The following is an 11,963-nucleotide window of genomic DNA, read 5'->3' as shown; positions in this document are numbered from 1 at the left end:
CAGACGAATTTGGTCTTACCATCCTACCAGTATCAGCTGAAAGTGCAAGATTGTTGCCAAATCGATAAGGTGTCAGCCGTTTTCTTGTTTTGGTTTTTACCGGGTTCTGTCTTTCTTCTTGCTCTTTATTTTCTAAATGTGCTTCTATTTATCATTTAGACTTTTCAGTCTTTCTTTTGCTTTTTGTGTGATTTAGAGAGTAATTTCCAGTACTGACATATTATATGGAATGGCAAGTTAAATAACTTTATGTTTGAGGATGGTCAAGAAGGTAACTTAGATTTGTATCTTACCTTATTTGTTGGTGGCATTAAAATAAACTTTCATTGCCTTGGTGAAGTTAAGATTTACTAGTTTGTATCAGGTGTTTGTTGCCTGAATGATATAGTAGAAGCTGAGGATCCTGGATAGGTATTGCATTTTATGAAATTTGCTTGTTTTCTTTTGAGCATGTCATTTTAGAATATACTGCTTCACTTGATATTGGAAATCAAGTCTCATCCTGATGAAGATTAGGCATGGAGTCATGAGGTTTGGAGGGAGAAGTGGGCACACCACAGGTGGACTCAACTGGCCTTGCTAGTTAGTACAGATGGGAGATTATCCTTACAAGAAAGTGTTATTTTCTTTAGTAAGGACTGGGAGATAGAAGAACAAAACCAGATAGAATAAACAATAATGGACTCTCCCATGTTGCAGGCTATGGGATATGCATCACTGGTCTTTTTTGGTTTCTTCCACAACGATAGGCCACAATCTACTTGATTACTAAAGCTTGGAATATTATATTTTGTTTCTTTTACATGTTGAAAGTAAATGTTGGGCCGTTGAAAGTGCTCGTGATTTAAGCCTTGTGGTATACGAACCTGATAGTTTTAGGTTATTAATGAATCTGCTATGACTAATTATGCCACAAAGCACTTATTGTTGGCAGTGATATCAGATATGGTGATGGGATCTGACACTGTTTTGGATGCAGCCTTGGAGGCAGAGGTGGCGTAATGCAAAAGACTTCTTTTCACAACCTCAAAATCTAGAAAAACTTGAATGAGAAGGTATTATTCTCTTATCTTGATTAAATAGTTTGCATGTTTCGATTTTTGCAAACTATAGGATGTGCCATTGGAGCATTATCAGTTTAAAGAAGAATTACAAATGTTCTGACAAATAAAAAGGATAAAAAATTATTATTAATTTCATCGTTTTTATTACTATTGTTTTTGGTAGTTACTGGTAATAGAAAGCTGTGACCTGTTGTTTCTTTTTAGTGTCTTTTCTGTAGTTTTTGATCATACTCGGTTATTGAGAGGCAAAGAAGAAATGAAAACACTTCCTATAAAGGTAGAGATAAATCTGAGAAAACAAGAAGAGGAGGGACAATGGCAAACAGAACAAAGTAACATGGACTGCATAGCTTTCACTGGTTCAACAATGGATAAGCGACAGTTAACAGGTATGCAAGCATGATTTCCTCAAGTATGGCCATGGTTTGTATGAGCTGAATTTGGAGTTAAGCCTTCATCTTTTCAACCATTGACCGAACAAAGTAATCAGATGTTGGTTAATTACTACAAGATGTTATATCAGTTGCTATCCAAACAACTTATAAAACTGAGCAGACTTTTTTAACTTTTCCTAATCTTCTACGGTTGGATATAAATTATTGTTCTCTATCTCTGAATTGGAAAAACTTCTTGAAACTTGAAAGCATAAACTAGCATTTAATAGCTGGTTATTAATCAATGAAAATACTCCAAATAAGATTATAGAACTTGTTCAACCCACAATAAATGCATATCACTTTAAAGTACAGCCTATCATAGGACTTTTTTTTTAGGGGGGTGTTAGTAACACTTTATAGGGGTAGAAGGAAGCGAATTTAATGCTACTTTTAGTTTCAATGGCGGAGTCAGGATGTGATAAAAGGGTAGGAGGAAGCGAATTTAACATATAAGAAAATTTTCATATAACTTGTCTTGCAATATGTAATAGTAATAAGTCTTTTTTTTATGTTTAATCATTTTATATAAACGTAACTTTAATCTAAATTGTAAATTAAAAAATTAATACAAATTTGGCAAAAGAAAAATGCTTGATGTTTTAGTTCCATAAGAATATTCACCAATAATTTAAAGACAAATTGTAATCCAAATGAAACTTAACATGATTTGAGTGGATGTTTTTGTTGTTTTGCCCTATGGTTTTCACATAGAGCAAAGTAATTATTTGTAAACAGTATAGTATTAATCAGACAAAGTTGTAGATGTTATAAGATTCAGAGTATGGCTCAGGAGATCATTTTCCTTGTCCTGAGAAATTAATTTTGGAAGGTTGCATGAATTTGCAAGAGCTCCCTTCTTGTTTAGGGGAATGTCTAACTCTTCAATTGATTGAGGTGCATCGATGTCCAGAGCTTGTAGGTTGTTTAGTTCAAGACATTAAGGAAGAACGGATCAACTGGGGAAATGAGGATCTAAACATCCGAAGAAATTGGGGATTTTTCTTCATGTTCAGATTGAGATTCAGAAATATGTTGACATTTGTAGCAAATGAATGTACCATTTGATAAATGGATTGCGAAAATGTTGATTACTTTATGCCAAATGATTATACTTGCATCCCAAGTATTTGTGCGGCTCATTTGATTGAATGTAAATGTAAAACAATCCGATTGTAGTCATCTGTGTTGTGTCATGTGAACAAACTGGTGATGGTATGTTTTGTGTGTGCTAGGAAATGTTGTTTAGAGTGGTAGCAGAACTATATACATCCTAGCCAAAGCTGTGAATCTCAGGCATGTCTCTCTCAATTTTACTAGAGGTTTGTAGCAAATGAATGTACCATTTGATAAATGGATTGCAAAAATGTTGATTACTTTATGCCAAATAGTTATACTTGCATCCCAAGTATTTGTGCAGTTCATTTGATTGACTGTAAATGTAAAACTACGAAGTCATGTGTTAAATAGCGCACTATGTTTGCTGGCACTTTTTAGTCATCTGACAGGGTGTCGAAACCTGTGTAATAATAAAAATAAACCTAATTGTCAGTTAAAATGACCAAAATCCAATTCCAAATACTGGAGCAGGGACTCTAGGTGTGCAATGGGTTACTTGATTCACCATGTTCCCGAAGAGTTTGCTTGATCCGATATACCCGAATGGGATGGTTTTTTCACAAATAATTATGAATTTGTAGACAGGGCAAGTAGGGTCGTATTCTCAGGGACTGGGTATACTTGTCTCTTAAGAAATCCAAAGTAACACAGGGGGTGATTTTATAGGAACGACGACAATCAATTAAATTCAAATAAGAAAATAAAAATAAATAATTAACTAGAAATTAAACAACAATTCACTGAATTTAGAGTAACAATAATTAAAAGCCTAAATCAATTAACACAAGAAAACAATTAAAAATAAAATAAAGTAGGCAACTAAAAGTCAAATGGCAATTCACTAAAATCAAGGTAATATTAATTAAAGATCTAGCCAAGAAATAACTTCAGCAATGGTTCATCTAATTGATCATCGATGCAAAGGCAATTCCAATTATTTATCAATAAATAGATTATAACTACCAAACAAGCGATGGTAGTCAACCCCTCCTTACTGTATCGGTGATTAAGGTACACCCGTTAATCACCGCTCTAATTGGAAAACAATCCTAGGTACGCCCGTAAGATTTAATTTCCCAATTGCCTTACGTATTAGAGGAGCCCTATTCTAACCAAATAACGCACTACCAGGATTATTTCAGATTAGCCCGCATATCCCCCTGACACAAACCCAATCATGCCAGTTGTCACTATTTCAGGTCAATTAAACAATTACGGATTTAATGCCCTAATTGACAATAGGCTACCAAATTAATTAATTATCCGGATCCAAGACAATCAATTAATTTAACAACCATAAGCATAGCAATTAAGAAATACGCGAATACCAATAAATAAGAGAGAAAGATAAAATTAAATCGATCTCACAATTTTTAGGTGAACCAGAGCCTCCGTTGCTCCTTGACTAGAGTGAGAAGACTAGTTCATATTTGATGTACAAAATCCCCAAGAAATTGAAGCAAGAGCTGCAGCCAACATTTAGAAAATTGGGCTAATCAATTTGTTCTACTCAATCGGAAAAACAAGCTACAGGGGGCAGTTGATTGTCTTCGTTTTTGTCTGACATCCGAAGAAGAGAAAACGACTAAGAACTGAAAGGAATTAAAGTCAAGAGCTTTTCCAATTTGCTCATCACATTCACTGGAGAAGCAAGGAGCAGGAGAAGAAAAGTCAAAGGCAAAAGCTAAGCTCCTAAGCAATCCTCCATACGTAAGAAAAAGCTAGCTAAAAGACAACGGGAGAAGTCAACAAAAATGCTAAGCTCCAAGCCTCTTTCCTTTTGCGCCATTTTTTCTCTATATCCTCCTGCTCCTTGCAGCGGCTCCTAGGGAAAAGAACCCTTCAGCCAAAATGACCGAAAAGGGTTTGTGTCCCTTTTTTCAAAAATGCCCTTGCAAGCCTTCTATTTAATTTCTTTTCCGATGACTGTCAAAGTAGCATTGATTGTGGTATTTTTTATCTTCTCCCTGAAATAAATGTAAATTACGAAAAGTGAGTAGAATCCAACAATTAATCCACATCAAATCAGGTAATAGGGAAAATTAGTAATAAAATAAATCATACAATTGCAACCTATGATCATCTGTATATCAGTATATGTTCTGTGGACAAACTCTTCAAACAAGGACTAGTGGGAAGTAATGCTATATTTAATTGTACACTGAAAGAGTTTCTGTCCAAACATGACTCTTCAAAATAATAATAATAATAATAATAATAATGCATTCTGAAATTTTAGAGTTTTTCCGAAGCTTAATTGGGTACTTCTCAAATTTGTTGTTGTCCTACCATATCATAATTGAAAGAATTTTGTGCCAAATTTTTCTAAAAAAAGTCCATAAAACAAAAGGAAAGCAGATAGAATAAAAGAAGTATGCCATGTCTAGTTACCAAATAATCTTACTTCACTGTTATTGGAGGGTTGCGCAGAATTGGAAAAGCTCCCTTCTTGTTTGTGGGAAACCTTTACTCTTCAATTGATTGAGGTGCATGGATGTCTATACTCTGCTGGAGATTTAGTTCGGGACATTAAGAAACAATAGATGGATTATGGAAACATGGATCTGAAAATCCTTATCTGGGAAGAAATTGAGGAGTCTTCTTCATGGTCGGATGGAGATTCAGACGGATGGTTACCAGAAGAAATTGAGGAGTCCTCTTCATGGTCGGTTGGAGATTTAGACGGATGGTCAGGCTAACGATCATCTGCCATAAGCGTTATTATCTTCTTTATGGTTCTGTTTACATTGATGTCATATTTGCTGTTGTAATACATAAATAAGTTACTATGTATTAATAACAAATTAATGTACTACTTGATTAAATTGATTTGTTCCAGATGTTTACACTTGCATCTCAAGTGTCTGTGGAACTTATATGATGGAATATAAACTTACCTTAGTCAAATGTGCTGCGTCAAAATGGGAATTTTTTTTTTGTTAATTTGTATCATCCTATCCATCTCCACACCCTTCTCACTTTCCATTGCCAAGCCAAGAATTTGAACTTTGAACCTGAGAGAAGGGAGAACTCTAAGAGTGTTAAACTTTTCTCTGGTCACTGTTCTGCAAATTAACTGCTGGGGTGATGATGTGTTTCGAGGTTGTGCCAGGAAAGGTTGTCGAAAGTGGGAGGAAAATTTGACAGATTATGTCACCTAAGCTAGTAATCTGATCATCTAACTTCTGTTAGAAAAGGTCAAGAGGCAAATTCCTGCAGGGGTAGCATACTGAGTGTCGTGAGGGGTCTTTACTTCTTAGCAGCAGCGGCCTTACTGGCTTGCCCTTGTGGGGTTGCCATCCCACATCGGTTCTAGGATGGGTTGGGTTTGGGTTTATAAGTCCCTGGGAGGACCTCAAAAGTTGCCGGCTTTTGAGGTTTCTTCTGGGATTTAGGTGTATAAAAGCCGAATTTCTAACTTCTGTTAGAAAAGGTCAAGAAGCTAGTAATCTGATCAGGATTGTCTCAGTTCAGAACTGTCCTCTGATTTATGGAACTCTCATCATTACACAAAACTGCCTTTCAAAGTTTCTTCTGGGGTGATCACCTTTTTAAGTACTTCTCAGAGTTTCTTCTAGGGGATTACCATTAAGTGCTTTTTGGTGTTTCAATATTCACGATTCGGGTATTAAAGACTATCTTTCTTTTGCATCTAAGCAATATCTAGCCACGAATATCTTGGTTTTTTTCCCCTTATTTACAAACCATTTGTACGAAGCCTGGATATTGGGCAAAAGAAAATGTGAGATTACACTAAATAGGTACATCTTGCCAGATGACAACCCTTATTTTTAGGTTGAGATTGTTTGTTGTACATTTAACTCTTCCTAAAAAAGTAGAAAAAAAAAAGAAAAGAATCTCGTTTGACAAATTTTCAAGGACTATATTTCACACGTTAATAGTAGCTTTGAGTAATTGTGAACATCTTTACCCAAAAGCATTACTTAGTTGTTGTCAATCCTGAGATGAGAAATAAATAATTCTATAATTTATAGCCTTTACTAATTTCCGAGCAACTTTTCAGCAATACAAATGGGTAATATTTTATGACAATGATAATAACCTTTTTTTCAATTTCTTAATAAATTGATTTCTTATTCTGCTATTTTTCTCCTTATTCGACATTAAGTTTTAAGTTAGAGACAGAATATTGCTTTCAAGCTTCTTTCTTGATTTTCAAATGCAACTTCGCTTAAAGTTATACTACATAGGAAGAGTTTCGTTCTTTACTTGTTATTCAATAATTAAAGAATATGCCTTGAGTCTGGAAATCTTTTAGAAAATCGAAAGCAGCCCAAAACTTTTTGTCGAGCGATATGTTTAGTTTGAGGAGAATGATTACAGGCATATATACAAATTTACTCTTGGGTATGTTTGGTTCCCATGAAATTGGGGTTTAGAATTGGAATTGGAGTCTCAAGTCCAAATCTTTGGTTTGGACACTATCAATGCCAGAGAATTAGAATTCAATTCGAATTCTATGGGCCATCAATTCCACAAATTCAATTCTTTGGTAAGACCTAAGAATCACAATTCTAATTCCATAATTTCACCTCCTATTCGGGTAAGTATGCGGATCCTAAGTGGATTAAATCAGTAAAATGGGTCTCTATATAACCAATGAAAAAAAATGAAAATAAAAGTCCTCTCTCTCTCTCGTCATAGACCAACCATCGCTTCTTTTGCAGCTCTTTCTCCTCCACATCTTCCTTCTCCGCCTCCTCCCATACTTCCTCCTCTGCCTCTACCTATACTTCCATCGCTGACACCTCGTCTCTCATCTTACTCATCTTCCTTCTCTGCCTCTTCCCAGCATTGAACATCTACTCTCATTTACGCATGTTAAGAGTGAAATTATAGGGTTTCTTTCTGTAAATTGGCTCAAATCCAGTGAATCCAATAGCTATAGCTAAAGACGACCGCCGGAGATAGCCTTCTCAACACGACATGTTGTGGGCATCCCTTGTACATGGATTCTCCATTACTCGCCTTATCTATTTGAGGGTAATTTCTTGTTATTGACGCACTATATCTTGTGCTCAAATATTTGTATTTTTCTGCTTTCTTTTGGAAATGGAATGGAATATTTGTGGCATTAATTTAAATATTAATCAATTACCTAGTTGATTTCTATCTTTAGTCCAATCGTAGTCCATCTGACTTGTATTTCTTTGTAGTTTTTGCAGTGTTAGCTTGTGTCGTTTAGAGTTTGACGAACCTTTGTCATATAATTGGAGAATCTATTTTCTAACTATAATTGGGGCTTCAAAACTTTACTTTTGTCTATCGGACTCTGTTTAATTTTGCCCTGATTAAGTCCTTTCTATTCGTCCAGTTAGTAGTTTGGTTAATTGTTTAACTCCCATTAATTCCTTTCTATTAGTCTAATTATTAGTTTGGATAATTTCGTATAATATCCAATAGGATTTACTTGTCTAATTATGTAATAGTAGCTGATTCTAGTTTCATTAGCTTGGGTAAAAAGGGATCCAATGTTTCATAGTTCCTAATCGTTGGTTCAACTTGTGAGGTAAGGTAAGTACACTGTTCAAAAAGAGATATTAGCCAACTGTATGGCATTTTTTGAAGGAAGGTGCAATAAACTAAGATACTTTGTATGGGTGGCAATGTTTACTAATTAAGTGCTGGGTAATTATTCTTGAAATGCTTGCTTGTCTTCAATTTATAGAGCACTTTATCTTGTTGTCTGTTGTTTTTTTTCTTAAAGGAAAAACTTGCTGTCAGGTCAGGGTCTGAAAAATCTTTTATGTATCGTGTCAAGGCTGCTAACTTCTTGTCAATGGACATGGATTGTGATGCATATGTGTTTTGGACTATTTAATGCCATCATAAATTCTCGCACACACTCTCTCTTAACGTACATTTAAATGTGTTTGATTTTTCCTAATATGTTACAGGAAGGCTGGTTTAACCTTGTCCTGCGTTTAAGTGAAGTCGGTGCATTCTTCTTGATAGCAAAGTTGCGGGCTGACATAAATTCGGGCATGCTTAAAGGCTAAAGATCGTAACTCCAGTCTTCCTTGTATCTGTGGTAAAGGGTGTCAAGGTGAAGGTGGTGAATAGCTGGTGCTAAAGCTGCATTTATGCTTTAGATACAGAGCATTCGAGGAACTCAGAACCGTCTCTGAAAAGAGACTACTTAGTTGAATCAGGCATGTAGACGGATCAGAGGGAGAGAGGGTCCACAAGACATCTCTTCGTCCCTTGATTTCTATTATTCTTTGACATGTTTCTCTAATTATTTTTGGGGTTGGGGAGGGGGGGTATATGCGTTTTAGCTAGTTTGGCATGATTTGGTCTTTTGACTTACCTTTTCTTATTGTTGTCATGATTTTGAATTGCAGAATTTGGCTATTGACATGGATAACGAAGGAGACTAGCAAGAAGCGAAAAAGACAAAAGTGGTAGTTGCAAATTATATGGTAACAGTAGCCACATTAGTAGTTTGGTGGCATAAGAAACATATAGTAAAGGAGCCTTATTTTGACTTTAAAGTAGCACTTGGAAATATATCTAAGGCATCTTTACTACGAAAACAATAGAGTTTGTGTAGAGCAATTTCGACTCAATAAACATTGTTTTACTGTTTTATGTACAAATTTCAGAGAGCATTGTGGGTTGAGGGATACTAGAAATATTACTGTTGAAGAAGCAGTTGCAATGTTTCTCTATGTTCTGGCTCAGAACTTTAAGAATCGCACTGTCAATTTTAATTTCATAAGATCAGGTGAGACAATTAGTCGATAATTTAATATAGTTCTACGTGCTATCATAAAATTGGGGAGACACTATCTTATCCAGCTTGAAACGGAAATGGAAGGTTACGAGCATGAAAAGTCGGAATGGTTTCAGGTAATCAATATTTTTTGATATTTATTAATGAAGATAATATTTACAAGATTCATCAACTTATAATATTTTGTTTATAATACAGGATTGTCTTGGAGCGTTAGACGGTACTTATGTTAAAGTACATGTTCTTCTTAGAGATCAAGGAAGATACAGGAATAGGAAGAATGAGATAGCAACAAATGTTTTAGGTGTATGATAGGTTACAATTTTATCATTTATTTTATTATTAATTTTCCCTATTACCTGGCTTGATGTGAATTAATTATTAGATTCTAACGGAAATGGAAGGTTACGAGCATGAAAAATCGGAATGGTTTCAGGTAATCAATATTTTTTGATATTTATTAATGAAGATAATATTTACAAGATTCATCAACTTATGATATTTTGTTTATAATACAGGATTGTCTTGAAGCGTTAGACGGTACTTATGTTAAAGTACATGTTCTTCGTAGAGATCAAGGAAGATACAGGAATAGGAAGAATGAGATAGCAACAAATGTTTTAGGTGTATGATAGGTTGCAATTTTATCATTTATTTTATTATTGATTTTCCCTATTACCTGATCTGATGTGAATTAATTATTAGATTCTACTCACTTTTCGTAATTTACATTTATTTCAGGGAGTAGAACAAAAATATTACAATCAAGGCCAATTTGACAGTCATCGGGAAAGAGTTCAAATAGCAGGCAATCAAGGGCATTCTTGGAACAAGGAGATGCAAGACCTTTTTGGTAATTTTGACCGAAGACAGCAACTAGAAAAAGGGAAAAGAAAGCAAACCTCGGGAGTCTTGCTCCTCTCGTGCGGCGGAAGCTGCACAGTAGGAGTAGGCTACTTAGATAGGATTTAGAAATAGAATTGCAGGGGAGTACTAGGATAGATTAGCTTTTCTTTTGACCTTTTGGTCTTCTTCGTCTTGTAGTGGAGACTTTTGGTAGGCTAGACTTTGATTTTCTCCCTCTATCATCTCTTTGTGGTTCTTGTCTATGGAGGTCCCAAGCAAATTGGATGATATTGACTTTTCTTTTTATCTTTAGTTTCTTTTCTTTTCTTTTCGGTAGGAGTAGACAACGGCTGAGTTAAATCCCTTTGTCTAGTCAAGGAATAATGGAGGCTTTGATTCGCCTGAAAATTGTGAGAATGATTTAATTTTATCTTTTCTTTTATTTATTGGTATTTGCATATTCTCTGATTGCAGTGCTTATGGTTATTTAACTAATTGATTGTCTTGGATCAGGATAATTAGTTAATTTGGTAATCTATTGTCAATTAGGGCATTAAATCCGTAATTGTTTAATTGTCTTGAAATAGTGACAACTGACATGATTAGATTTGTGTCAGGAGAATACGCAGACTAATCTAAAACAACTCTGGTAGTGCGTTATTTGATTAGAATAGAACTCCTCTAATACGTAAGGCAATTGGGGAATTAAATCTTATGGGTGTATCTAAGATTATTTCTCAATTAGAGTAGTGATTAACGGGCGTACCTTGATCACCGACACAATAAGGAGGGGTTGACTGTCATCGCTTGTTTGGCAGTTATAACCTATTTATTAGTAAATAATTGGAATTGCCCTTGTTTCGATGATCAATTAGGTGAACCATTGCTGAAGTTATTTCTTGGCTAGATCCTTTGATTTTAGTAAATTGTTATTTAATTTCTAGTTGGCTATTTTATTTTTATTATTTTACTTTTAGTTGAATTGTTTAAATTGTCACTCCTGAGATAAAAACATCCCCCTTGTCACTGTAAATTTGAAAAGAAACAATTACTCCCAGTCCCTGTGGATTTGACCCCACTCACCGCTATCTACAGAAATTACTTTTAGTTTAAGTAGGTTTTATTATTGCACAGGCTTCAACAACCTGTCAGTGTATGCTCCCGTGACATGAGATTTACATATGTATTGCCTGGATGGGAAGGTTCTGCAGCAGATAGTAGAGTTCTACGGGATGCGTTAGTTAGATCAGATCCATTAATTGTTCCCAAGGGTATGTGACAATTAGATATCAAGTGTTTTTTTTTTCTTTTAACTATAAATGAGTAACAATTTGTTGTCCAACATTACAGGTGTGGAGGCTAATTGTGTATTTGTCCGCCTCGGCAACAGGTGCCTGGAGAGGGGCTTCCTCAGGATTCGATCCCTGGTCCCTTAGGATAAGGGGTCTTGGGGATGCTTCCTGGTACCACTTGGCTCAAGGAAGCATCCCCAAGACCCCTTATCCTAAGGGACCAGGGATCGAATCTTGGGGAGGCTCTCTCCAGGCTCAAGTGGTACCAGGAAGCATTCCTAAGACCCCTTATCCTAAAGGACTAGGGATTGAATCCTGGGGAGGCCCTCCTCCAATCTCAAGTGGTACCAGGAAGCATCCCCAAGACCCCTTATTCTAAGGGACTAGGGATCGAATCCTGGGAAGGCCCCCTCCAGGCACCCGTTGCCGAGGCGGACAATACACAATTGGC

At 35.7% G+C, this 11,963-nt stretch overlaps 1 protein-coding gene and 1 long non-coding RNA gene across 3 annotated transcripts; both read left to right on the top strand.

The window, feature by feature from the left end:
- Positions 1 to 353: 353 nt before the first annotated feature.
- LOC140021499 (uncharacterized) lies at positions 354 to 2,906 on the top strand. The gene is made up of 3 exons (XR_011825322.1): positions 354 to 1,055; positions 1,269 to 1,453; positions 2,412 to 2,906. It is a non-coding gene; the product is annotated as an uncharacterized lncRNA (long non-coding RNA).
- Positions 2,907 to 7,245: 4,339 nt separating this feature from the next.
- LOC140010168 (uncharacterized) lies at positions 7,246 to 10,628 on the top strand. 2 transcript variants are annotated; one of them, XM_072056669.1, is made up of 8 exons: positions 7,246 to 7,621; positions 8,536 to 8,790; positions 8,983 to 9,042; positions 9,244 to 9,490; positions 9,573 to 9,680; positions 9,760 to 9,810; positions 9,893 to 10,000; positions 10,116 to 10,628. In XM_072056669.1, exons 4-8 carry the CDS (start codon positions 9,452 to 9,454, stop codon positions 10,344 to 10,346), a joined length of 537 nt encoding a protein of 178 aa, XP_071912770.1. In that variant the 5' UTR covers positions 7,246 to 7,621; positions 8,536 to 8,790; positions 8,983 to 9,042; positions 9,244 to 9,451; the 3' UTR covers positions 10,347 to 10,628. The 2 variants fall into 2 exon arrangements, with proteins under 2 accessions (XP_071912770.1, XP_071912771.1); XM_072056670.1 differs by having other exon boundaries at positions 8,983 to 9,490; positions 9,893 to 10,009.
- The last annotated feature ends 1,335 nt before the right edge of the window (positions 10,629 to 11,963 follow it).

The sequence above is a fragment of the Coffea arabica genome, chromosome 1e, assembly GCF_036785885.1.
Source record: "Coffea arabica cultivar ET-39 chromosome 1e, Coffea Arabica ET-39 HiFi, whole genome shotgun sequence".
Taxonomy (NCBI): Eukaryota; Viridiplantae; Streptophyta; class Magnoliopsida; order Gentianales; family Rubiaceae; genus Coffea; species Coffea arabica.
The sequence above is the reverse complement of the archived record's forward strand: the minus strand, read 5'-3'. Positions and strand labels throughout refer to the sequence as shown.

Excerpts from the sequence above, each read along its gene's own strand:
- LOC140010168 (XM_072056669.1), top strand. The coding sequence starts at position 9,452 with ATGGAAGGTTACGAGCATGAAAAGTCGGAATGGTTTCAG. Across the intron at positions 9,681-9,759 it reads TAGCAACAAATGTTTTAGGT|ATTCTAACGGAAATGGAAGG; the intron begins GTATGATAGGTT and ends ATTAATTATTAG. Across the intron at positions 9,811-9,892 it reads AAAAATCGGAATGGTTTCAG|GATTGTCTTGAAGCGTTAGA; the intron begins GTAATCAATATT and ends TTTATAATACAG.